Source organism: Platichthys flesus, chromosome 4, assembly GCF_949316205.1.
Source record: "Platichthys flesus chromosome 4, fPlaFle2.1, whole genome shotgun sequence".
Lineage (NCBI taxonomy): Eukaryota > Metazoa > Chordata > Actinopteri > Pleuronectiformes > Pleuronectidae > Platichthys > Platichthys flesus.
The window spans coordinates 25,392,163-25,419,969 of NC_084948.1; the positions used below are offsets into that span (position 1 = coordinate 25,392,163).

Sequence of the window (27,807 nt, forward strand, 5' to 3'; positions counted from 1 at the left end):
GCTTAGGGTTGTATTTGTGTAGATATAATTACAGAAGTAACGTGTGTCCATATACCTATATCTTATATATATATATATATATCTCTTTGCACATGTATAGAATGAGTCTACTGCATTGCAAATTACTACTGTATTAATTATTTATGTCTTATTTTAACTTTATACAGGTTACCCCTGTACTTCTCTGCACTGCAGTCTCATAAAGTTATCTTATTTCCCATCTAACCAACTAGCGACTGTAGATAATAAAACACGCTGGTCAACATGCGTGCATGTTGTATTCAAATATGATTTGTAAGATGATTGTCATCAGAAATAACACAAATAAACCTGACCAGTTCAGTCTAATTGTCCTTTGTATATGAAAGCTAGAGTATTGTGAAGTGACTTGTACTGGTATTATGGTTCTTGATGTTTACCATAGAGAGGCTCCGCCCCAAGTAGCAGCTAAACCCCCAGAGAAGAAATAAGCAAAGCAAATACATAAGAACCAGCATTAACAGGAAGTCCAGCACATCTCACTACGGCAGCGACAGATAAACATTCAAGTGACCGAGATCGATGGACATGGCGGGGCCAATGACTTTTAACCTGAACACGGTAAGACATGACTAATACTTGATTAAATGAATGGTACGTTTCTTTTGGTAGGATTTTTTTTTTAATTATCATATCCGCTGTAGATTAAAATTTGGAGATTCAAACACAGCATGTGTGCATGTTCGTTGTTCGGATTCCTCAAAACATAAAAGGACGTGTGTCAAACTCAGCCTCGGGTCTGGTAAAGCAAAAGTAATTTTTTTTTAAGGTAACGAGCTAAACGAAGCTTCTTCTTTTAATTGTCACAAAGCTGAGGAACAAAACTCAAAAACAAATATGGCTTGACTTACTGAAGCGTAGGAGAAGACAACGCATCTCAACAGATTCAGCTTCTTTCCTGTCAACTCTCCAGGGAAACAAGTGAGAGGAAATATTCTATGTTATAAATATATACTGTAGGTTGGTCCTGAAAGGAGACAAGGGTAATAAAGTATTTTAAAATGGTCTTATCTCTAATGATATATACATCGATTACAATGTGAATCCAATTTATACATTTCCTTATTGTAGAAGACATGACGTGATTAAAATGTTGTTTAAAATGTCTGATATTGTTAAGATTAAGCAGTCATCAACTTTATGTGCTATATGTTATTTGACATGCACCAACTGTAATTCAATTCTAATTAATTCTTAAGGTTTTTAAAATGTAAAAATGTGCTTATTGGAATGTACATTTTTATTTTGTTCTCTTAAAAGATGATAAACGTGTTTACAAATATATCTTAATATGATTTTTACTGATCTGTCTTATTCAAAGCACTATTTATTTAGAAGTGGCATGACAATACAGGTGGAAAACGTTAATTATTCTTTTACATTACAAAAAGGTTTTGGGGGGTTTTGAGACCTTCAAGTAACTTTTTTTGCATCATCTCATTCTTCATTTATCAAGTTGAAGGTTTAATGTCCATCTGACATTATAGACTGTAAGTGTTACTTCTACGGAGAACAAAGTCATTATTAATAATTAATTAATTAATTAATATGCAGCAAAAATAGGATGTTATGACATATTTGCTCTCCTGGGGTAAGGGGAAGTGAAAAAAATCTGGTTTCCTGACCAATTTGACTATGACCACTGCAAAGACAAAAACATCAATGTAGTGTTTGTGTACTACACTATATTGAAAAATTATTAAGTACATATATTATAAAACTACTTATTAGAATTAAGCCAATATCAATCAAATTGTGTAATAAACCAACAGCACACAAAATACTTCTCTATGTGATGAGATCATTTAAACTGACACCCTCCCCCCTCTACATTTTAAAGCAGGACAACCTCGGAAAAGATTACAATCACACAGACTACGTTTATGAGGACTTCTCCGGTGAACCAACCTACAGCTGTGATGAAGACGAGAAGGACCTGAAGAGCCTCGGTGCTGCATTCCAGCCTGTGCTGTACAGCCTGATCTTCCTGCTGGGTGTGCTGGGGAACGGCCTGATGATAGCGGTCCTCCTGAGACGCTGGCGCCTCCTGCGCATCACTGAGATCTACCTTCTTCACCTCGCCCTGGCGGACCTCATGCTCCTCTTGACGTTTCCTTTCGATGTGGTCGACATCGTCACTGGTTGGGTGTTCGGGGAGTTCCTCTGCAAGCTGGTGGGCCTGATGAGACATCTCAATCTCCTCTGTGGGAGTTTCCTTCTGGCTTGCATTGGGTTTGATCGTTACTTGGCAATCGTTCATGCCATTCCCAGTATGCGAAATCGGCGTCCGAGAGCAGTGCACGTAACTTGCATTTCCCTGTGGCTTGTCTGTTTGGGTCTATCAGTACCAAATGTTGTGTTTCTCACTGTGAGAGAGGACAATGACACCTCCAGCCTCTCCTGTGACCATTTTCATCATAAAATCCATGGCCACAACTGGGTTTTGACCGCCAGAGTCTTCGATCACGTTTCCTTCTTCCTACCTCTGACTGTCATGAGCTACTGCTACACAGCAGTGGTGGTTACCTTGTACAAGAGTCAGAAGAGCCAAGCAAAACAAGGAGCCATGCGACTGGCTATAGTTATCACGCTTGTCTTTTGCTTCTGTTGGCTCCCGTATAACATCACCTTACTGGTACAAACTCTGGTAGACTTCAAGGTCATCAACTACAAAAGCTGTCGACCTTATGTCGTGCTGTTAGCCGCCCGCGATGTGACCCAGGGTCTTGGTTTCTCCCACTGTTGCCTGAACCCCTTCCTTTATGCCTTCGTTGGGGTGCAGTTCCAAAAAGAGTTAAATCGGTTAGTGCGTCAACTTGGCTGCTGCGCCGTTTGTCTGCCGTTCTTCAGGAGTCAGGGTCAAAGTCGACCGTCCATTTCTGATGGAGCAACAACCATCAGCTCGACAATCTGAACGGAATCTCAATAATCTCTTGTTCAATGCTTCTGTTCTGCTATATTTCACATGTGGTGATAAATCATGTTCAACTCTTTCCAGATGTTCTGATAATACAGTACCCGTTGTATTTTACAGATGTTTTATTTTCCCAGCAATGAAAAAAAAAGGTTGTTGATGGCTGAATCTGTATTTGCTTGTGTGTTAGCAGCTGCAAATTGAATTTAATAAAGATTTAATATGTTACACAACCACTTTGCCCCTCGTCAGTGTTATCCAACAACAGTTATCGACAACACAATAACGGAAACTAAAACCACCTTAGAGATCAGTATTATTCTATTTTTTAGACTTCTATTAAAACACAGCTTTACAGACCAACTGCAAACATTCACAAATTGCATCTTATATACAGCAAGTATATATTATGTGTGTGTAAATGTGTATGTATATATATATATTTGTATATACATGCATACACATAAACATATATACATATATAACTCCTTTGCACGACAGTTTGGTAGTTGGAGAAAATAAATCAATGATATTAAAACAAATATAAATTTGAGGCACTCCTCTACCGACCGCCATTCTGTTCCCACAACAAATACACACATCTTATAAATATACATATGTTACAGTATTTTTAGAAAATGGCTTCAGATTTGTGACTAAACCATAATACAGTGCTTTTAAAGATTTAATTTGATTTCATCAGCTCTAATCCCAAATTTGTAAGATTATACACTGATACCTTGTTTTTACATTCCTCTTTTCAAACAGCCGCAAGAATAACATCAATGAAAACGTTTGGACACGATTGGGGACGTGACCTGTGGACACTTTTTTTTTTTAACAGCTCATGTGAGTTGGATCAGAATGGCATATTGGCCATGCCTCCAGGGCCGTAGGCAAGAGGACTGTCCAGAGACATTCCCCGCTGTCTTAGAGACTGGGGTCCCATCATACCTGACTGCGGATGGGGAGGGGCCATCATGGGCCCCTGAGGGGACATCAGAGGACCCTGGGGGCCGAACGGATCCGCTGGAACTGACATGCTTCGCTGCTTAGCCTGCATCATCATAATGTTTTGCTGTGCCATCAGATTGTGTGGGTGCTGCTGGGAGGACATCATGCCAGGATATGGATTAGAAGGATGGTGGAGGAGACTGTTGGCCATCATGGCTTGCTGTTGCTGGAGTTGCTGCTGGGGTACCATGCCTGTCCTTCCCATCATATGTCCAGGGGGGCACATGGGGCCCATGCCCATGCCCCCGCCCGAAACCATAACCCTAGAGCCCCCTTGATGAATACCCATGCTTTGGCGTATCCCACTATGCGAAGGGTGAAGTGGCATCTGCTGTTCGGCCATCATATTCTGTAGGTTTGCTAAGTGGGGGTTAGACGAAGGACCAGAAGAAGAAAGCTGTTTGAGGAGCTGCTGGGGAGTAGGTTGTTGGGAAGGTGGCCCCTGATGTGGATGCTGATGTTGCTCACTCTTGGGGAAGTACTGGAGAGTGCTACTGGGCTTATCAGAAGGAATGATGCGGGACAGATCAAATTCAGGGATCCCCATATGAGTGGGACGTATGACTTCACTTAGATCCGGGCCTTCCCCCATTGGCAGAGGGCCATATGAGTCTGAGGGGTGAGAGGGTCGTTGGTGAGGATGGCCTTTGCTCAACAGGTGCAACTGCTGGGGCGGCAGACCATCCTCATTAGAGTGAGAGAAATGATGTGACATTCCTCCAATAGGTGAGTGCATGGGCCCATGAGATTGCGGCTGCATGCGAGGAAAACCTGCCATCTGGTTTTGAGATAAGGGCGAAACATTGCAAGGCCCCATTCCATCAGGTCCGCCTCCTCCCATCATGGCAGAATTCATGGCAGGTAGAACCATTTGGTTTGGAGAAGAGAGAACAGTTCCTAGAGCATCGTGGGACAGGTGCTGCTGACCGTGATTGACAATACCCATGGGGCTTTGTGGATCACTGTGCGGGCCCATGGAGCCTTGGGAGACAAGTATCTGGGAGGTCTGGAGATTTCCAATGTTTCCTGTTGATAAAACAAAGCGAGCATGTAAAAACAAATCATAATGATATCACATTCAATATTTTAAATTGGACTACCCCTTTCCCAACATGATACACTCACGAAATATTAACTGAATGTCTATTCATATTTTTAAACAGCACAACTTCAATAACGGAATGATTTAACAAGCGAAAAAACATCTTTCAAATGTCACAATGACCAGGGGCTTGTTTTTCTTACCTCCAATGCTAACACCGGACAGAAGAGGGCGATCAGGCATCATCTCATCATCGGAAGTGGCAATTGTTTTGATTGCTTCATGGTAGAGAGGAGTAGAACTGGGCATGGCATACTTGGACATCTGGGACATGATAAGGGATAAAGGATTTTGAGATGGCGGTGCGTCAGGAGAGGAATTAAATGGAATACCAGGATTCATAGAGCTTGGCTGGCTAATGGGGGTAGAGTTGGAACTCCTGGGGTGAAGTTGTTGCCCTGCAAAGAAAACATAACACACAATGAATATCACAGCAATAGTTATAGGAACTCAGATGTGTGTCATTGATTCTTAACATACCTGTCTCAGTAGAACCACTTCCTCCATTGCCCACGACTTTCCCACTGGTTGGACCACCTGGACTTGGAAGAGCTGTTTTAGGAGATGACCACCCTGGCGAACCCGCAGCCATAGCCGGGGACTTCAGTCGTCCAGGGGAGGCAGACGGAGAGTGCAAGCCGAGGTTGGAAGAGCCCATTACCTGGGGAGACTTCATGGAAGAAGAGGACGGAGTCCCAGCACCAGATGCAGGGGGAAGAGGGGGGTGGTGGCCTGCAGAGGAGATCTGTGAGGGCGACTTCAGACCTGGAGCAGAGGGGGAAGGTAGAAGAGGAGATGGCTCTCGATTGAGGGATGGTGACTTAAGCTGATGAGGAGGAGGCACTGAAGGAGGGTTAATGTTCATTGATAGGTCAGAGGGGTGCCGAGGACCGAGGTCTGCTCCCCTGAGGCCTCCAGTCATCGGCATGTGACTGAGCCGTGAGGTACACCCCATTTGATTAGGTCCTTGGTGGTCCGACCCATACATTGCAGGGCCGGGTTGTTGAAGATAGGGTCCTTCCACCTGTCCTCCAGAAAAGGGACCTTGATTAGGAAACTGGAAGGGACCATCAGGTCCTGGGATCATTACTTTATTTCCTCCTCTACCATTCTGTGAAGCCCTGATTCGTGCAATCTCTCCAGGACTAAACATCTCACCTAAAGCCCCCCCGCCTGCAGGACCTCCTCTGAGCTTCTGAGAGAGCATCATCTGATGTTGTTGCTGAACATTCATTTGTGGGTTCATGTTCATTGTGAGGTGGTTCCCCAGAGGAGAATCCACCTTGTCCCTCATCTGAGGACCCACACCAGGAGAGCCCATAATCTCCCGGGAGCCAGGAAAGTCCATTGGATCTCCCCGTGAGGAGGGTGGGCCTCGACCCATTGTCAAATTAGAAAATTCTGGGCCCCCAGGGTGATCCATAATTCTTAGGTTGTCCTGTTGCTGCTGTTTTGCTAATCGGTCGAGTTCGAACCTGGGTAGCCCCTGCATTTGCCGTTTCTCCATAATGCGAAACATTTCCTCACGTGTTAACAGATGCTCTGGCTCTCCCTGTAAGTGCTGAGGAGGCCCACCAGGATAGCAGCCATGAAAAGGGCCTCCTCCACCTATGTCGTCTATCCAAATCATCCCTGGCCTCGTGGGCCTTTGGGGTCCTAGACCCTCCATCGATAAAACTCCCCCCGGACTACCAGGAAAGCCCCCTCCTCCAGGGGGCCCTCTCTGCATCTGTCCCAAGAACCTGGGGCCACGCGGTCCTTCTTGGTGCATGTCTATCATTCGTGCATTTCCGCCCATTCCTCCTCCGATCATATTGCTGGGACCCCACTGCTGGTCTCCAGGCTTGCTGTGGTAGGGAGGAGGGGGTCCTCTCATCATCATGGGACCTCCATGTCCGCCCATCTCTGTCACCATTCTAAAGTGCTGCGGATGTGTGGGGGGTTGCATTTCCTGTTGTCGTCTCTTCTCTTGGTAGTATTCTTCTTGAAGTTTCCTCCACGCCATTTGCTCCTGGGTCAGCCCTTCGGGTCCGAGTAAGGGACCCATATCAACCCCAGGTGAAGACATCTGGTGGTGGGGGTGTTGTGGTAGGTTGTGGTGAGAGTCCATTTGAGGGCTGTCAAGGCCTGGTCCACCAAGGGAGTGTGTTTGAGAAATTATGGACTGGAGGGGTTCTTCATATTTCTTTATCCCTCCCATCTGAGCCAAGGCTGGCGATAGCATATTACTGCTACTGCAATTTCCAGGGTTATTGGTACCATTATCACTATGCTCCAGAATAGCACTTCTGTCAGTGTTGTTGTTATTATTTAGATTGGAGGAGTTATTAGTAGCATTGCTGTTGGGGCCACCTGTCTCTCCAGGGACTCCAGTGGCCCCACTGCGCAGTAGCAGTCTCTCGATGTCTCTCAGTGTCTGCAAAGAGCGCTCCCTGTGTTCCAGCTGCTCTTTAGAGAGGCCATCTTGGTTCCCTGGGCCGCCCCTCTGGCCCATGTCACCCTGTAAGTGTGCAGATAGGATGGAGGGATTCTCTGAGGGATAAACAGTAGCAACAGGAAGAGGCATTCCCCCTGCGCTCTCCTCAGCTCCAGTACCTGGAACCGGGCCTGATGGTGTGGCCGAGCTCCCTCCTTCTGACCTATGGGCGCCGATGCTGTTATTGCTGGAGGCACCGCCCGATCTGGTCTGAGAGGATTCATTATCAGAATGTCCTGCTGATGACGGTGTCCCTGCACGGTGCAACGGGCCTCCAGCTCCTGCGGAGGCTGGTCGCGGAGTTCCACTTTGGGATTTTGGGGTGCCTGTGGGTGGAGAGCTGTTGGAGTTCCCCTTCTCAGATATGTTAGGAAGCTTTGCTAATGGGTGGCCCTGTAGCAAACACAAGAAAAGAAAGAAACAAGTTATAAACAAGCTACTGAAATGCTACTGCTTCTCTTCAAATAACGTTTTTTTGTTGTAGAACTAATGCTATTATATATGTATCATATTAAAACAAAACAGTACGCTTCACTTGCTAATGGAAACAGGGACAAAGAGTTGGCTGAGACCAACATAGCTAAATTAATTAACAGTATCAAATACTTTCCCCCTGTGGTGTTTTTCTGTGGAAAAATACTTTTAATCCCCTGTAGTTGAACGGGTTTAACAAAAACTGGACATTTTGTTTAATTTGCCACTAAGCTGTAGAAGTCTGACCTGATCCAACTTGGTGCGTGGAACATTTTGCTGGTGAAACAGAAGAATGGAATCAGTCTGTCCTTTAATTACAGCCTCTGCAGCGCTGTCAAAGATACAGAGGAGAGACACAAACTAAATGAGAACTGATGTTGCATCATTCAACGTTCAGGTAAATATCAAACAAACAAATACAATCACGAAAAATCTAGAAATTTCCCACTGCATGTCAGGTCTGCAGGCAGCTCTCACCTGTTGGCTAGGTTGGTTGTGAAAACATACACCACTTGCTTTGAAGACTGAGGTGGTTCTGCTTTCAGTCCTGGTCCCAGTCCACATCCCATTACAGGACCCCCAGGTTCAGGCATGGGCCCTGCAGACAGGCGGTCAGCGAGGGCCTGGACAGGACCGGCCAGCCCGCGCTCCCCTGAAGGAAAAACCAGCAGCACATTTTTGTTTGGTTCATATTAAGAGGTCTCATTGTTCAGAATTGCTGCAGCAGTGCATCATCTTAACACTAGATGGAGCTAAGACCCATGTAAAGTGAACTGAGTACAGCAGTCAAGGCTGACTTCCCCCCTCTTTCACTGTCTTTGCAGGATCTGAACACAGCGATGGATAATTTATGGCCTAAACCTGTTGCTTTCAGAACAAATAAAACCGAGACATGCCAGGGGATTTCTACATGTAACTCATCCTGCCCTCACAGTTGTGGCCACAATGACACCATTGTCTATGAGCCCTGCGGGACATTCAGATAATGGCAAAGGGCACTGGTTTTCCTCTCCAGTGGAGTAGGACAGACTCACGGTGGGTCGTGGTGTGCGGTTTGTCTTCATCTTCCTCTGTGTCAGGTCCAGAGCACCATTCATCTCCACTGTACGGCTGCTTCTTCTCCAGGACACAGCGCCGCTTACTGCGCATAACACCCTCTGGAGAATAATACACACACACACACACACACACATCAACACTTGTATAACAACTGTCACAGTACTGTCCCTTTAAGGTTTTTTTTACCAGTATTGTTTTTACTTTTACCTCTAATGGTCTTGACTTACCACTGTATTTCCCAGAGCCAGAAGCTAATCTTCTACCATTTATTATAATGCAGATGGCCCTGATTTAATCTATAGGACCATTGTTCTCTAGCATAAAAAACTCACGTTCATAAAACGTACCATGGTCAAGTCATAAAAAGAACGTGTTGCGTTAATCAGAGTTACAATCTGTAAGTGTGACAAATTCTAAAAGGTGTTTGTACACCAGGACATAAGTACGCTCATATTTTCTGCATTCTCATGTCCTTTGTCATAGGACATGAAACAGTTATGATTTACATGTAAAGTTGCTCTTTCCGGACGATATACACAAACTTGAAAAATTAATTTTCTTAAATCAGCCAAACATATTTAAGCTAAAAATCAAAAAATCAAAATCATGTTGATTGTGTGCACTTCAACATGTCTTTGTGTGACATTAACAATGTGTAATGCACGTTTATCCCATCTGCAGAGATCAGTGTGCTGAGCACTCTCATGTCGAGCGATAATCAGGGTTCTCAAACCTTCTCAAACATCGAATTCAAGAACCTGATTCACTTGACTTCAATGAGCAATTTCTTTTCAATGACATCTAGCAGGCTTCACATGACAACAGTTACAAAGAGAGACGGGTTTGAATGTGTGAACGTGAAGAGCTGAGAGACAGTGAGAGGAGACACATGCAGCCAGCGGCACAGAGGCTATTTGAGGTAAAACAGATATATAGAAAGAACCTCAATCTCTTTATTTTACCACAAACAATGTTAGCATTTGCTCTTTTATCTCTATTTTCATGTCTAAGGCCTTGATTTGTCATTTCTCAAATTCATAAACTTTAAAGGAAGTGAAGGACCCCTGGGAACCCCGTGTAATAACTTGGTGGATATACAAGCTGTTCTGCGTCAGTGGGTGCAAACAGCTGCAGGAAGCATTCTGCAGCCCTAAAAGCATTTTCACAAGGTATCCTGCAGCGTGAGAGACACCACCTTCTGACGGAGGAAACACAACGGTGGCTTTAAACTCCACTATCCCAGATTAGTGCCACAAAGTTAGGGGGAAAATAGGAGACAAGTTTTCAGGTTGGACACGTTATAAACTGTGAAAGTACAGTGGAGTGAGGAAGGAAGGAAGTTTGCAGTGACAGTACAGAGCAGACGACAGCAGAGGGAGGGCTGCGGCCTCGACACGGAGCCACCTCTTGTTTTCTGTTTCGTGACACCGCAAGTTACTGGTTTATTTGAATAAGTCAATGTGCTATTGAACCGTGTTTTCTAACCTGTCTCTCTACAGGTTTGGCAGCAGAGTAGTTTGAAGTGAAGAGGAGGGAGGCTTGTATTTCATTTGAAAGCACTTTTGTTTTTCAACACACAGAAATAAGATCTCAGGGAACGTGTGCGTTTGTTTGAGTGTGTGTGTGTGTGTGTGTGTGTGTGTGTGTGTGTGTGTGTTTGTGTGTGTGTGTGTGAGGGGAGGTCGGAAAAGATATGTCTTCAAATGATCCACCCTCTCTTTCAACCTCTGTCATTCTTTGTGTTTGTGCCACACCTCCCCCTGTGTGTGTGTGTGCGTGCGTATGTGTTTTGTTACCGTGGGTATTTCTGTGTGTGACTTTTAACAGTCGTGTCCAGCGGGTTCAGATGAGTTTCGGGAAATAGAATTTATCTCATCTGCAGTCAGGCCCTCAGGTGAACACGTGTCTAATGAGCAGCGGCAAACAAATGCAAATTAAACACTTTGTACTGAGCCACGTGAACACAAACATTTACCCTGACGCACACTCACAGAAGGAGCTTTATGTCCTTCCTCCCACGCGTCATCTCTTACTTTAATAACAACCTCTCTGGGCCTGCTACATTTTCACAACCTCGTGACCTGTCTTTCCCTCGGAGCACTACAGAAAGCCATCTGATGCACGTCACTGCACTGCACACATGGCACAAACTATCAAAAGCCAGGGGGAAATTCTGATGCTTCGCCGAAAGGTCAGGGCATTTCAGTGAGAGAGAAAACAAGCGCTTGTGTCCTCTCGGCCCTTATATTCACTTCCTGCTGTGGAGGCGGTGAATTCAAGTAATCCGGGGTTTCGTGTAAAGATTCTGCTGATAAAGAATGTAAAGGAAGTGAACGTCTGCATTCTCAGAACAGAAACACACTGTCTTTACATCCCAGACGTTGACACAGTTCCCTCTGTGCCACGCATGCCTCTTACCTCCTTTGGCGTCTGTCTCCAGGACTGGAGGAATGGCATTTCTCGAGTCACCGGAGTCAATGGAGACGCTTCGCTCCCGCTTGGATTTGGTTTTCAGCATCCCTCCGACGCTGCTCGCCGATTGGCTGGCAGCCTTCAGCACGGGGTTGCCGCCGGAGGAGATCTGGTTGGTTTTGACTCCATGGCTCCCGGCGCCCACGCCCTTTGAACCCAGGTGGCCGGCAGCTTCCCCCTGCTGCTGAGCCTGTGGGTTCACGCCCGGGATCTGGGATCGGGTGTCACTGGTGACCTGCTTGCCATGATTGGCCAGTTTACTGTCTTGGAGCATTTGATTAGCTGGAGGTCCGGTGTGGAGAAAAGCTGTGCCAGTTTGTCAGATGAGGTCACATTGCTTACAGGCAACACTGGTGGAGAAAAGAAAAAATATTATGATCAGAACTTCATAATAAAACTCACTAAGTCTTATTTACATAGTTCAATTTAGGGGTTCAAATCCGACCACTGTGGGAAGAACTTCGGAAATGTACAGTAATTGCTCAAAAAATTGTTACTGGACAGATTTAGTAAAAACATATTATAATAAAGTATTTAGCTTATTCTGTCCTTTACAATAATGCTTAAATCTTCACCCTGTACAAAGTTAACGTTAGGCAAACACTCGTTCCAGGTCAGGGCTCTAATCTTACACCTTTCCAGCCCGTTGCACTCACCTCATCTCACCCAGATGTTCAGCTGACACACTGCCATGCTGCACTCCAGGACACCTCACTGACAACACATGGACCTGAGGGACAACCGGAGAGTAACGTCATCAGTGGAGGCAGATAGCAGCCTTCACGGTCGGTGCTATCTGTCAGCTCGTGTGTCTTCGGCCCACGGGTCAATACCAACTTGTTGGGCCGAGACAGGAGAGAGAGACGAAGCCATGAGATTGTCGGGAGAGGATTGTGTGTGAGAGAGGAGACACTGTGAGGTGACTGTCCCTTTAAGCGACAGAGAGCAAAAGAGCGAGGGAGTGACTTGAAACTCTGAAGTAGCTCAGCAGCGTTTCGGGTCCCTCCCCCAGCCAAACACTTAACAAACCACAAAGACACCACACATTCCACAACACTGTCTGTAGCAATACCTGTCTCTCGCTCCCGCCCAGGCACACACACACACACACTCTGTTGCACACTCTGAGTTCAAGCACGAACACGCAAAACCTCATTAGCTGCCTATTACAGACTTTAGTTTTCACAGATGGTTAGTGACACCATAAACTTAAGACTTCATTAGAATTGTACGCTTTTTGTAAAACCTGTTTTTGTGTGACCAGACAGCACAGCCTTCACCTCGAGCCTCTGCTATCTGCTTCATGGTTTACTGGTGGAAACAGCTCTCAGCCGAGCAGGAATCCAGCTCAGCATTCAGAAACGAAGGACACTCTTCAGCGTGTGAGGCTTCACTCGCGAGTTCAAGTCCATGGCTGCAAGCTGACGCCCTCCTGACACCACATGCCTGTGCGTCCTTAACCCTGAGTATCTGGGGTGTGCTTTCTCTCTGTGCCGGAGAATCTGTGTGCAATCTACAAACACAAAAGTTGTACACAACTCGTCTTGATGCCTATCCCTTCGGAGCTGCTTGTGCTCAGTGCAGTGAACAGTTCCCAGTAATCGCAGGTCTCAACACGACTCCCCCACACCTGTTGCTGGTGAACAATAGTTGGTCAAAACAGTCATGGCAGCCTGCTCAGAGACATCTAGCCCCAGATATTTGGCTGACGTGAAGCAGCAGATCTCATGTAAATATTTCCATCGAGGCTCCATTTTTGGCCGATGACACAACCCCTGCTCTGCACACGGCCTCGTCAGGCAGGTCAGCTGTCGTGCTCCTACAGAACCATCTGTACCGCTCACTCACCTCGACAGGTAATGGTAAACACACTGCGGCAATTAGTCATTAACCAACGTCGGCTCAAGTCAGAACAGAAAGGAGCCTTGTTCGCTGGCAGAGGTCCTCATCACTCATTAACTCACACAGGGACAGTCAGGCATCACTCCTGTTGACAAAGTGTGACTCACTGGCTTTGTGCAACACAAAGAGGAGGCAGATTAATGGTGCTGTGAGACGCTGACCTTTGAGTTGACGGTTAGGAAAAGATAGGTCTATCCAAAGAGAATACCAATGTGGGAGATATCAAGGAGACTCCCAATCATTACCTGCGCCAAGAAGGTTGGTTTCACCCCCGGCCATGTGTTGGCTTGTCAGCAGGATTATGCAACAAACAACTACACAGATTTGAACCCATTCAATTAAATGTTTTTAATCACAATAGGGCATTTTCAGACATTTAACTAATTCCCAGGAAAAATAGAAAAATCTGGCTTGTCTGTACCGACCTTAGTGGAGGTATACCTTCTACATTCTGCCATTAAGCATTATCAACATGGTGAAAAGGGAAAAGCCTGAAGGAGCCTGGTGCGTGCCAGGTCCCAGCATGAACTTAGCAGTAGGTGGAATTCATTGAAGGTTCTAATAAAGGCTTTGTCCTACTGCACCAGGGGTTAGAGGCCTCACGACACAACTATCCACACTCCTCTACACATAAACATTACATTTAAAGCAACTTGAGTTGAGAGATCATGAAAAAAAGAGACCAGGATGAGTTTTATAGTAGATTTCCTGTCCAACCAATCTGCCCTCATGAATATGTGATATAAGATGATGTTGTTCGACCTTCTGCAGCAGCAGGGTGAAGGGATGCTGTTGTGACTAGCCATTTTAGGTTGGAACATTAATGTTTAACAGAACTGTCATGCGGTCACAGGCCTGAGAAAAGCAGGTTTCCCCCGTTCGAGCCAAGAAATAACTGTGTATTTGTGCAGTGCTGTTTGCCGACTTTGAACATTATCTTGTTTGGAAAAAGTCCCAGTTTGTGTTACAACATCTGGAGAGAAGCGCCTCGGGCATTGCAGACAGGAGAACACAATTAAAAACCATAAACCCTAATATTCAATAACAGCTCATTTTAGATTAAACCGCTGACACGGAAGCTCTGGTTTACATACAATGAATTTATGATGGTGAAAAATTATCCATTTGAGGACTAATAATCCTGAACTATCTTGTCACACCTTGATTACACACATATCTGATCTCCAGTATGTGTGACATGCAACCTCTGACAATAACCGGGTGGACCAGTGATGACCGAGGTGTGTCAGAGTGACGAGAGAGAACTACTTGTTTACTTTATGTTGTGTGATTTGTTTTTCACTCGAATCAATTTGGGACCATTTGGTTTCACTTGTTTCTGTTTTGGGTTAATCACTTTGATTCAATTCTGTAAACAAAAACGTTGTTAAATACTTTTAAATATGTGGTACAATATAAATCGAGCTGCAGCACAGATGCAAGTAAAATCTGTTTTGCATGAGGTGCAATGGGTTTTTATTTTTGCTGAGAAAAAGCCATCAATGAATCAGGCAGAGCTGGAGCGCCATGACTAAACTTAATTGATGTCATCTGCATTCATTACATCCTGACCCCAGCACATGATCACAACAAGACATTTAACAGCTAATCTTGAAAAATGATTAGTACTTAATTATGATGACATTTGAATGATGAATTAAATCAAATCACCCCGGCTGCTGTGGCATTAATCTGCAATAAAATCAAGGTTGTAAAATCAAATTTAATGTCCCTTAGGGGAAGCGCTCTCCCTTTTTCACTCCCCCCTTATCTATTCAAATGGTTTCTGCAAAAGCAGATTTTCATCATTTCTTTTCAGGTCTAGCTTTTTGTTGTCGTGTTGACGAGGTTGCAGCTCTTTTTGTGTTCATGAAGAAAAAACGTCTCCTCTTCTTTTCATTCGTTTTACATCATATTTATCAATGGGGAAATGTGTTGCTCTAATATGTTTACAGGGTCCAAAAGGCCAATTTCCAGATGCAAAATGACAAACATCTGGAACCAGGCATTCAAGTCTTTCTCACTGAGGCTGAACCGAACATTCAGGCCCCAAGAAGCCTGAAAAGCAAGCAGGGACCGGTAATGGACGGATCGATCAAGAGATGAAACCTGATTAAGACCCAACACGGTGCCATAGAGCAGGCTGACACGTTTGGAAATGTTCAAACACCAGTTCAGCGTGATAAGTAAAGGGCGCTGGCTCCGGTGATTAATCCACCATACCTGGTGTTCACAGACCCTGACTAATCAAGACTATGACGTCACTCATTCTAAAAGCAGCTGACATGAGCAGTAAAAACAAACTGTGTTAATTTTAATCTCCACACACTTTTGCAAAAAGCTTGAAAAACAATTACAGCTGCAGTACCGTGATATTTGACTCTTAGTAAATAATACAACCCTGCACGTTTACAGGAGCTGGATACAAATGATCACATTATAATAAAAGGTGTGAACAGATGACTGCAGGGTTGTGTTAAAGGTGATTGTGTATTTGACAAAATTTGCACAGAGCTCCTGATATTTGGAAAATAATGACTAACACATCTATGGGTTTTCAATGGAGCCACATGGAGTGTAGTTTGTAAGACGGAATCAGATCCGTCCTCTGTACCCTCATATCAATAATTTATGTGAATAAAAATACCACAAACAATTTGTTGTCATGTAAAACATGCGGTAGTGATATAAGAGATTACACAGTGGGTGTGTAACAGCCAGTAACCTTCATGTATCCATTGAACAATACGACATCAAACTGTATTTAATCCATTTAGATGCCAATGACTTGACAGCGTTCACTCTTATTGCGTTGTGTTATAGAGTCGCACGTGTTCACCCTGCAGCCAGAACTGGCAAAACCAAAAGTAAACAATGTTAAAACGTCTTGTGCAACATATAAAGAAAGTGTGGCGCCAGAAAGACAAACGGGAGTGAAGGAACTTAAAAGATGTCACTCAACTGCCTGTCACTCAACCCAGACTGTCCACATGGCCCGCAACTACCAGTAGCTTCAGTGTTTGTTATTACAAATAAATTTATATAAAATAAAAATATAAGAAAACACAAATAAAAATGTTAAAGTTTAGTGGGAAAATAGTATTTATTGTCATTCAGGCTTCTGCTCACTGGGAGTCTCAATTAAAAACACTGCTGTGGAAATAACACTCGAAGCTAAGGATAATGGTACAAGACTATTGTCCCGGTATTATGACGGATTCAATGTTAACACCTCTCAGCTTCGGTTCAACTGAGAACATCCATAGCAGCCTTCATTGTGCAGCAGGTAACTTATATTTCCATCTTGTCGTTTCAAGAAACTACTGAAGAAGATGTCTCCAGCCGAGGCAGCAGAGATAATGGAGGTTTGCAGCTGGATCAAGTCGAATCAAGGACGCAAACCAGGCACTGTTCACAGAAACACAGCCGCCATTAAGGAACATCTGATTCAGGACAATGCTGCTAATGGCCTTGATGTAAACGGCATTTATAAATTCTTTGATTGCACTGCGCAAGTCAGAAGCTAAGAAAAGCTCAACCTGTTTAAGTGCTGGTGCTATATTCAAGCTTTTGAATGTAGATTTTATACAAGCTGTGGTTGGCTGTTGTTACGAGGATCACACCAGCACCAAGCATCAGAACACACACAGCTTTGAGAATAAAACAAATAAGCAGTGTTACATTTAAGCCTCTCTACTATAATCTATATTTGTGTTGGTATGATTTTGTAATATTCCCATATCCAGCAGTCACTGTGTTTTTCAAACTAACAGCAGCCGTAGCCCTTTTAATAGCTAAACCTTTTCAGCATTGTGTCGTAGTTCATGAAAAAAATGTCTGGCCTTTGGACAAATTAACATGTTGTCCAGAACTGTCCGTGCTGCTGCTCGTGGTCTGTTCTGTGCCAGGCAGGGGCAAAGTGCCTGTTATGTGTTTATCTTCCCTCCTGCCTTACTCTCGCCCCCCCACCCCCCTCTTCCAAGCCGGCCTACATCATCATTATGGGCCCTCGGTAAAGGCGCACATCTGAAGAGTTGATGCTGTGATTCTGTCAATCTCAGCCTGTTCGAGCCGATGCTGCACTTCTACAGACGCCTTGTTAAGAATGACAGTAAAAGATCTGTGATGATAGGACAGAAGGTGAGTAGGGGGCTCTATTATGGATCCAGGCCAAACCACCTGTAATGTGACGTTTCTGGTATGGCTGCTGTATTATCTAGAATTAAAAGGTACAGCTATATACGCAAATAAATGCATGGACTCAACGGTGTGAAGCTGTGCCTCTTCCTTTCCTGCAACAAGAATCAAAACCTTATTAAAACAAATGCAGATTTGATTTAAGATGAGCTGAAATCAAACCACATTCATTTTCACTTTGGTTTTTGTGTTATTGTCCCAGTTTGTTTCGCCAAAGGGAACACAATCAGGCTGGAGTTACTATTACAAATAAATTCTGCGATTGTTTTTCTACCATTTATTTTGAAGGACTCGCAAACAGCAAGGGATCCAGCGGTAAAAGAGAAAAAACAAATACGTGGGCAGGCAGTTTCTTTTCTTCTTGTGGACTTCAAATATGTTTGTGAGACTCTTATTAATCCTTTAATGAAACATACTGCAGGAGACGCTCCTGTTGAAGCAGATGAGCGTATGTTTATGCTAATCACAGCTATTATCCAATCAACAAATGACATACGGCCTACAATGTTCTCCGTCTCCCTTTTCTCATTTGACTTTTTCACAGGTTGTTTGGGAAACAAATTCAATTTGGCGGTTGGACGTCGTACAGATGCACCCAAACAAATTAGGGAAATAATTCAATGAGTTGTAAAATCCATAGCACATGGTCTTTATATATATAGAACGCCGATTAAGTGAGGGCCATAAGTCTGTGTGCACACACAAAGAAGCAAACACACACACACACACACACCCTGACATTCCTTTAACATCGCTGGAAACAAACATCACTGTTCTGAGCTACGGCCTCGGGGTTCGATGCATGATCAAGCTACTAAAAGGTATTTGCCTGTGAGTGTGGAAAATTCTGTTCTGTTATTTCTTTTTTTTTCAGATGACCAAACAGGGATGTTGTTTTTCAAGGATTCAGTACAATAACAGTACAACCACTGTAGTGCAGGTCAGAATTTATAACCTTGTGTGTCCGTAAGTGTGTGTGTGTGTGTGTGAGTTTACGGTAAGAGGTTGCGCTCCTGTTTAGTCCCAGTGGGTCACACAGTACTCTGTATTTTTAGAGCGAGTCAGTATTAATAGACCCAGAGAGCCTGGGAAGTCGGGGGCCAACGGTGAGAACAGAATACGAACGCCGGTCCAAAACACAAATGCCACAGTGCTGCTCTGTGGATCAACACCAGTAAACACTGAGGGCAAAGTGTTTAACAGTATTGATGAATGACTAATGTGCGCGTGATGCAGGAGAGTGCACGGTTACACAGAGGTGCACAGTTGGGACTTTTTTTTTACGTCCGCTATTTAACAAACTGCATTTGCACCTGGCGCCAGTCGAAATGTAGCCCGAGGAAAATGACTTAAATGTGCCGAGGCCCCTGCAGCGCTCCAACTTAGCACAAGGCCTCAGATAACACAACATGTATGACAACACAACACGTATGATTGACACAACTTGTAGGACTAACACAACATGTAGGACTGTTAACAAAATAAAGAACAAATTAAGCTATGACAGGTCCTAACGGGATCTTACTAGGCTCTTCAGCTTTAATTTCTAATAACGGGGATCTTGCACAGAAACAACAGGAATGTCCATGTCAGGTTCATAAGAGGACAGTTCACTTATTAAAGTATGGCTCAGTAAATGGGAAACAAATAAAGTGACTCCCACTATTCAAGCCATTTAGCAACAGGGAGCACTGGTTCTTGTGCAAGGGGCTCGAGGGAAAGAGGAGAAGTGGGAGGAAGAGACCGTAAAATCAATGTTTTATGTGTCAGGTGACATTAAATTACTTGACCAATGACATTCAGCTTACTCTGTGCAGCTGGTGTTAGGATGAGAGTTGTGAGTACAGACCACAAACCATATATAAAGATGGACGACATAATCTTGCCTATTTGATGGGATTTGGGGCCAGAGTTCCCAGTTTGTGATGGCCACAGAATCAAAGTCCCGATGACATACATGTCACTGTGGGTCATTGTTACCTCAGAATCCCATTAAAATTTGACATGGATCTGGACAAAGGGGGAATCCATTTCCCAGGGGATAATAAACTTGATTAAAAAGAAATAAATCTATGAGTGGGTGCAAGCGGAGAGCGGTGGTCTAGTGGCAGAAACTTGGACTATGGGCAGAGAAGGTCTCTGGTTCGTCTCTGGTTCGACTCCACGGAGAGACAACAAAAGACAAACGTGGATTGATCTGTCCAAAAATCCAAGAGTCTCCCTACCCTGTCTAGTGCCCCTGAGCAAGGCACCTTACTCCCCCAACATCTGCTCCCCGGGCACTGTACATGGTCGCTCACTGCTCTGTGTGTCCTGCACCAGATGGGTCAAAAGCAGAGATTAAATTTCCCTACCTGCATGAGTGTGCCTTTGCATGTCTGTGCATGTGTTTGGGATGAATAAATGTATCTTGTGTGTCTTATATCTTAAATACAAATAAAATTCAGGATCTAGCAGATTTAAAAGTGGTTTTATAAAAGGGACTTCATGTTGGGTCACTCTTGTTTGAATGAGAGATTTATAACCATGTGTCAAGATGGCCAACCCTTTCAAATGCCACAAATAAACACCAATAAATTAACCATATTTGCAATTAACTGACATTTTTTGTTTTTATCACATCCGGCTCGAGATGAAAAACACACAAAACACCTCTGACGGGTGTTTGCTCGCCTGCTTGTGTGCGACACTGTAATGTGGCCCGTGTGTGTGGCTGGTGAAACGACTCCCTGCATGTCCACATATAAAGGTTTCAAACAAGCACAAAATTGCCTCTCTTATCACCGCTGACCACTTTCCACTGAGCTCCTTCCTGCATACTTCACAGAGCTGCTGCTGCTGAATTTACCTGTGGGCCGGCTCCTGATAAATGATTCAACTCTAGAGTGGGCAGTGACAAATTCAACGAAATGCGATGTGACAACGCTATCACATGATCACATTAGGCCAAGGGAACTGTTTCAATTGGTCCGCTCATCAACATGTGGAATATGGTGTCATAGAATTTGTGGGACTTTAGGATTTTGTCATTTTTACAAACACTTTTACAAGGATTTCAGTCACTGGCTGAGCTGCTTGGTAACTTCAAATTTCCCCAAACCACAATCTATAGCAGATGCACACATAGAAACTGAACATGCACTCCTTCATCCTGCACAGACAACACAACTTGCAGCTTAAGGACACAACTGAAACTCTGGATTCTCAGTTTCCTCTGCAGGGCCGAAGACAACAAAGCTAAGATTAGACAATTTTAGATTTTACATGTGAACTGTAAATACAGCAGAGTACAGTCATTGTCTGCTGTAGTGCAAATCCCATCCTTATAACTAATGCGTTATAATATAACGTGTAATAAAAACACCCACAAGCAATAATTACCATAAAGCTCACATGTGTGATTTGGAATCTGAAGGTTTTGGGATGAAATTAAAATCATGTTTTCGGGAGGGGGGGGGGGGGGACAAAGAGAATTAAAACCTATAAACTGTTCCGTCAACTTGTTGTTGGAGCTGAATGGATTTTTCGAGCCACCCAACTTCAGAAAAATCAACAAACATGATGACAGTTGAGTGCTGCTCGCTGGGAAGATGTTGAATCAGCCATCAAGCCCCTGCCAACTTTCCCTCGAGGAAAAATCCAAATGGGACCAATAATGTGAAACTGTCTCCGCCTCTGCTGCACTGTCACGGAATAAAAGTTGCACGACTTCAGCGAAGTATATAAAAGCTTTGTGCTTTTATATTGAAACGAGGAAGTGGCACGTGACGGGAATAAGAGAGAGAGAGAAGTCAGAAAAAGATGAAACTAGCCAACATTAGGATTATACATTAGGAAAAATAGATTTTTATGAGGAAACACTGAACGACCCGGACCTTTCCAGTGATTATTGGTGCCGGCACTCAATAAATTACAGCCTGTAGGAATCTCTCCGATGAATTGAGTTGCTGATTTTCAATGACTCCGCCTAGAATCAAAACCAATGTCTAAGAAAAATATATTTCAATCACGGGTGCCTTGTGACCACTGAAAGGTTACTTAATTGGAATTCAGGAACCATCTGTGTCTGATAATAGAGCGACTGATTCCAGATTAGGAACTGAGAAACTACTGCTACTGTTGGACAGATGACCTTGTATCCATGCAGCCGGTGTGAACGCAGGGGGGGGGGGGTTCAGAGCTCTGTGCTGGAGGAGACTGGATTCAGCCGTCAGGGCCGGAGGGAAGGAAAGGACACAACTGGAACTTGTTCAAAAATCTCGGAGGAGGAAAGGAAAAAAAAAAATAGAAAGTTGAATGCGCGTGTTTTGCATTTTTGGGTCGGAGCACTCGGCACAGTGAAGAGTGAAACAGACATGGAATAGTGACCAGGTTCAAGCCTATAGCCATATCGTCCTCCTTGCTCCTTATAATCCTTGCCATAACATTTTGAACTACTGCCCTTCCTTCTATCATTTGCTTGTTTGTTTGTTTTCTCCCAGCGTCAAGTTTGTTTTCCCCGCAGCCTGGTGTTGTGGGAATGTATTAGTCTGCACAGGGCTACTGCAGGTCAACATCTATTTGAACAAACATCTAAAAATTCAAGTGGTTTCAATCAGTCCCCAAAAAAAAATCTATTATGTGAAGCCTTGATTTAAAAAAATACATAAAATAAAGTTCTTTTTACTTTTGGGATAATTTAATACAAACTTTGTTTACAAGGCCATGATCTGTTTAGCTCTGTACTTCTCAGACTCCTCGTAGCACTTGTTGGGAGTAAACTGCAGTGCATTGTGGGACAGTACACAGGTGACGGCCAAATAATAAAAATCTGCACACAACAGTGGGGGTTGTGGCAGGTTGCTGTGGCAACAAAACATGTCACGGGGTGGCGTAAATATAGTCTGAGAGAGAGAGATAGAGGGAGAGAGAGAGCAAGAGAGAGAGAGAGAGAGAGAGAGAGAGAAAGAGAGCGAAAGAGAGGCAGAGAGAGTGGCAGAGAGAGAGGAAGATAGAGAGACAGAGAGAGGTTGAGAGAGAGGTTGAGAGGGAGAGAGAGAGAGAGAGAGGGCGAGAGAGGCCTGCCACAGAGGAAAGGCCACACACACAAAAAATGAAAACGGAGACATCTGTGAGGATCTCAGAGCACCTCTGTCGTCTGATGTCACTGGCCTCTCTAAACGGTGTCAACAGAGGAGATGACCTAAGATGCTCTCTCCTTTCCACACCGAGGGGAGAGCATCATGAATGGTCCACAAAGTGTAGGGAGGTAAACAGACGGGGGGAAAGAGATATTCAGCTTTAATGGATCAACTGGTTCACTTGAGGCGAAAAGGTTATGTCCATTTGTTTGTTGATTTGTTTGTTAGCAGGATTATGGAAAGACTCCTCTGCAGATTTCCGCAAAGCTCGGTGGAAGGGTGGGGCAGAGAGAAGCCGTTCAATTGTGGTTTTGAATTATCACTTTCTTTTATTTTGTGATTCAGGGGGTGACATATTAAGGTGACTGAATTCAGGGCAACTGTTGGGCCTTGACAGAGTAATGAACTCTTTCCATTGCACGTGCTCGAGACACATGTCTTCTTGATTAGTGGATTATTTGCTGAAGGCATGGATCTTTGGCTGTTCCAGACAAAGACACATGATGCTCTCTCCACAACAGGTCGGAAATGAAGTGGTAAGAAGTCTGTAGGCACCTAGATCGTGGCTTTGCCTCCACTCAGAAGAATACGGAGAAGCACTGGGCTCATTTTGAACAGAGGGTCAAGGGTTGTATCCTCTCCAGCATTCTGGGATGAACGCCAACTGGAACAAGGAAGAAGATCAAACTGCAACCTTTGCACGGACAGAAATCAGGCATCACGGCACAGAGGCAAGTGGGAATAAAGAAAACCTGATGGACAGAAGCCACTGGGTGTCGAGCTGAATCTGGAGTCTGCTCAGGAGAGGACGATCGGTTCCGTCCAACCCCATTTTGTGTCCCTGGGTTTCCCTCATAGTTTAAAGATCCTCATCATTACAGATATGTGTAGTATGCATTCCACACATAGTTTAACTTATAAACCATGTTCACATCTCACCCTGTATCAGTACAGTAGAGGTGAAGTGTAACTGGTGTTCGTCTGGGGAGCCTTTGGGGTTAGACACAGCATTTTCTTCCAAAGCCAACATGAAACATAGGCTAGAACTTTAGCCTGAGCTGGACTGAAATATTTAGCCTAGAACTGTGGGAAAGGACAAAAAAAAGAGACCTCCCAAAATGTAACAATACAAAGGTTAAAGTTAACACTGGTCATACTAACTGAGATCATCATCAAGTGCTGTAGACTGGAGCAGTGAAAAGCCACAGATGAAAAGGAGATGAATGAATGCCAGGAAGAAATTGCACCTGGATTATTGGACAGGAAAATAACTTGTAATTACTGAAATTGATATAAACAAGCTGGGAAACTACCTGCAGAGCTCCAGTGTTTGCACTCGTTAAGCCAAAGCACATGTGTTAGGGTAAAATAGTAAGTGTCTTCGAAATGTCATTACAATATACCCACTGTAAATAATCGTATGATTTAAAAAGCCAAAGAGGATAGAGGTGCTGACAGATGAAGAATCCCAGTTAGAGCCTGTTTCTGCATTCGAATGTATTTGCAATACACGCTGCTGAGAGAGAACAATGGAATACACTGTTAGAGCCACACTGAGCTACATGAGACCCTCGCAAAGACAAAATACTACTGTGCATTCACATAGCAGGCATTAGGAAGTCAAACCGAGTTCTGCAGCCACACGACCAGCGAGTCATTTGGCAACTGTCTGCATTCAATGCATAAAATAAAAATGATATTTATTGATTCTCCACAGGTCTACGGCGACGAGGCAAAGAATTTAAATCTGAGCTGGTGTCTAACACAAATGAGACAAAACCTACTCTTTCACCTAGGAAGGATTCTCCCTTTGTACAGTTTCCAAACATATTTAAGACAAAAAATTGTTTCTATCGACGCTGTATCGACCACGGTGGAAAACTTATTTCCCACCAATTATCTTGATAGTCTTATCGCCCAGCCCTAACCGAGACCTACATAATAATAACAATAGACATGAAAGTCTCACTTCTACAATATGGGGACCCTTTAAAGTCATTTCTAAAAGGACCGGTAGCCCTGTGGTGAGAAAATATGCAAAAATATGCAAAAGACAAGCACGTGGGAAGAAACAGAACTACAAATGACACTGTGACATTTATGTGTACCATAATGCAAAAAACAAAGAAATGCTTAGCTCAAACACTTTCTATTCAGGGGATTAGACTGCGGCCTTGCTCTGCTCACTACTAGTCCCGGACTTAAATGTCTTAGTGCATTCTGTCAGGTGGAAACGTTCTCAGTATCACATTATTCTTTCATAGCTCACCTTAGGAGTGCTCCCTGTAACTCACCCCCCAAAGTTCTCAGATCACCTAGCCAGATAAGAAACACTTTGTCAGCAGCTCACCAAATCTGTCTGTGCTTGCAGCCGCGCAGTCTGCGTGGACCTGCCGCGGCTGCAGCGCACGCAGTCGCTCGGATCGGACTGAGTGGGCAGGAAATAGACTTTTCATTCACACCTAGGAGACGTCAATAGAAAACCTTTTTGCCCGATGCACTTATCGTCTTGCTGCAGGAGAGGCTGCTTCATCTTCACCCCCCGTCTGTCACTTGTTTCATCCCAACCACTTGTATTTAGAATATCGTCCAAGATAATATTGTTTTTATATTACAGCCCTGACATAGCAGATCGATTGCATCGCACAAAGCTTCCATCATTATCCACAACAATCTAATCTACAGGAGGCCCCCTGAGGACAAAACACACAAAACACACACAATACCACAGGCTTGCTCAGAGGACAACAGGGAGGCAGAGACATGTCCTTTCAATGTAAAAAGCAAGAGGAGGAAAGACGAGGGAGACATTTCCCTTCCAGTGGAGAGCAATGCACAGTGTACTGTAGCCCTGAAAGACAATTCAGATCAAGTTGCAAACTCTGTTAGGTGCTATATATAGCTCACCAGGATATTATAGAAACACACAGCATGGCGCGTCTGTGCACATACACACAAACACACAGACACACACAGGCTGAGTGTGTACCAACAGAGAGAAGCTGCAGTATCTCTTCCTGTGAACAGGTTTTAAGAGCAGCATTATCACACAGTATGCAACAGGCTGGACTCACAGGGTCATGGGTTCTCGTGAGCTAACTGGACCGAGAACACAGACCCACACCCACACACCACTTCCCCCCCACCACACACACACACACCCACACCCACACCCACACCCATCCCTCCACAAACAAAAACACACACTTATTCTACACCCTTTACTAGAGTTAAACTTCACAGCTGATGCCGCTGCTCATATTAGAGAGTAAAAATATTCTGATCCCGATATATTGGACATTATACTGATATAAATACATATATATATAATGTTTATTCTCTAGAATAAATATTGTTGTATGTGTGAGAGGTTATAAAAACATCTACAATAGGAATAGTGTTAACCAATATGTTCAATTTAAATTAACTAACTTTATATAACGTCACATAGCCTGACGTCTGCTACCGAGGTTTTGTATTCAGCGATATTAAGAGATTTCATAATTAGATATTAAATTATAGTAAACAACATGTTGTTCCTGACAGGAACACACACTTAGGGGACAGGTAGAGACTCACACTCTGCCTGTCACCAAAATGCTACCTCATCTGTTCTGCTACGCTTATTTGTACAAAATAATAAACTTTAATTTCAGTAAATACCCATACTGAGTTATTAATTGGATATTAAATTGAAAAACTGGTGTCAGATATATTCAATTTGTGTAATTAACTGAATTGTCGGCACAGTTTAGCTGTCGCAGCCCGATGTCTGTGTGGGACTGAGTCACAGTGAAGTGGGACAGGAAATATCTGTGAAAGTAAAACATTCTCCTACTCTGAAAATAAGTTTTCATTGAAACGCTGATACCGATGTACGTGTTTACATCAAGAGATATTAACGGCCAACGGTAAATTGATTGAGTTCCAGTCGTCAGCTATCAAATTATACAAAACTACAATTTGAATAGATGTTGACCATATGTTTAATGTTAAAGTTAGTTGACGTCTGTTACCAACATGTGTTTGACAGGTTTATATTAAGTGATAAATCCCTGAGATTTAGAAATGAGATATTACATTGAGTCGTGGTGTTAAATGTGACAGTTCCACTTGACTTGACAGCCACAGGTTAGCTGATGTGTGAGTGGGACAGTGGACATGTGTGCACATGCACAGCACATGCACAGCACATGCATGTACACTTTGTTTACATCGAGCGGCAGCAGCTGTCTGAACATGTGTGTGGAATCCTGACACGTGCCCACGCACCGTGAGTCCCGCGTGGAAGTGACAGGTGTCACTCAAAAGACATCACTCAACAGCCTGACACGTTTAGCTGTAGAAGCTAACTTCCCCACATCTGGACGGAGGGCAAGGGGGAGAGGGGGGGACTTGATGCGGTGCGGGTCTGGGCGCACAGTGGAGCCGGGGGGGGGGTCTGAGGACACATGCCCCTGACGTGAACCTCATGAGCGGGGAGGCTCGCTGCGCCAGCCCCGGTGTTCTCTCCACGGGGAGCTAACTTAGCATGCTAATTCCTGTCTGCGCTAGCCTGGTGGCGTGTGAGCCGACGCAACACGCACAGACACACACACACAAACACACACACAGAGAGACAGCAGTGCTAGCTAACGGGATTCGAACTTTGTTGGTGCCTTTGCTAGCGTAATGAAAAAACAAGGCGGTGAAAGTTAGACGAGTCCCCCGCGTAGGGATGAAGCAGCTGTGGGGAAGGGAGGGGAGCTGGAGGGGTGGAGGGGAGGGAGACAGCTAGCATGGTTCGGTGGTGACAGTGTTTTGAAAATGAGTGTGTGTCTGTGTGTGAGAGTGTGTGTGAGTGTATGAGAGTGTGTGTGTGTGTGTGTGTGTGTGTACTCTACCCCATTTGGCTGAGATCAGAAGAGGCCGATGTCAGGACTGACGGCCGGTCCACATTCCCCGGAGTGGCCGCTCCTGCCGCCGCTTCTCCTCGCTCCTCGCTCCGCTTGCTCCGCTCCGCTCCCCGCGACCCCGCTGCGCAACACGGTCCCGATCC

At 44.3% G+C, this 27,807-nt stretch overlaps 2 protein-coding genes across 6 annotated transcripts; one reads left to right on the forward strand and one right to left on the reverse strand.

Moving 5' to 3' along the window:
* Nucleotides 1–509: 509 nt before the first annotated feature.
* On the forward strand, nt 510–3,186 carry LOC133951542 (C-X-C chemokine receptor type 5). 2 transcript variants are annotated; one of them, XM_062385544.1, is made up of 2 exons: nt 510–600; nt 1,883–3,186. In XM_062385544.1, exons 1-2 carry the CDS (start codon nt 562–564, stop codon nt 2,951–2,953), a joined length of 1,110 nt encoding a protein of 369 aa, XP_062241528.1. In that variant the 5' UTR covers nt 510–561; the 3' UTR covers nt 2,954–3,186. The 2 variants fall into 2 exon arrangements, with proteins under 2 accessions (XP_062241528.1, XP_062241527.1); XM_062385543.1 differs by having other exon boundaries at nt 526–600; nt 1,880–3,186.
* Nucleotides 3,187–3,256: 70 nt separating this feature from the next.
* On the reverse strand, nt 3,257–27,807 carry bcl9l (bcl9 like). Of its 4 annotated transcripts, none has more exons than XM_062385540.1 (9): nt 27,653–27,807; nt 12,207–12,280; nt 11,497–11,900; nt 9,054–9,176; nt 8,497–8,671; nt 8,266–8,350; nt 5,550–7,938; nt 5,213–5,467; nt 3,257–4,993 (listed from the first exon to the last, which is right to left on the reverse strand). In XM_062385540.1, exons 3-9 carry the CDS (start codon nt 11,822–11,824, stop codon nt 3,813–3,815), a joined length of 4,536 nt encoding a protein of 1,511 aa, XP_062241524.1. In that variant the 5' UTR covers nt 11,825–11,900; nt 12,207–12,280; nt 27,653–27,807; the 3' UTR covers nt 3,257–3,812. The 4 variants fall into 4 exon arrangements, with proteins under 4 accessions (XP_062241524.1, XP_062241526.1, XP_062241525.1 ...); XM_062385542.1 differs by lacking the exon at nt 27,653–27,807 and adding an exon at nt 13,399–13,549; XM_062385541.1 differs by lacking the exon at nt 27,653–27,807 and adding an exon at nt 12,831–13,549.

Excerpts from the sequence above, each read along its gene's own strand:
- LOC133951542 (XM_062385543.1), top strand. The coding sequence starts at position 562 with ATGGACATGGCGGGGCCAATGACTTTTAACCTGAACACG. Across the intron at positions 601-1,879 it reads TGACTTTTAACCTGAACACG|CAGGACAACCTCGGAAAAGA; the intron begins GTAAGACATGAC and ends TACATTTTAAAG.
- bcl9l (XM_062385540.1), bottom strand. The coding sequence starts at position 11,824 with ATGCTCCAAGACAGTAAACTGGCCAATCATGGCAAGCAGGTCACCAGT. Across the intron at positions 8,672-9,053 it reads ACCGCACACCACGACCCACC|GGGAGCGCGGGCTGGCCGGT; the intron begins GTGAGTCTGTCC and ends TTTTTCCTTCAG. Across the intron at positions 5,468-5,549 it reads AAGTGGTTCTACTGAGACAG|GGCAACAACTTCACCCCAGG; the intron begins GTATGTTAAGAA and ends TTTTCTTTGCAG.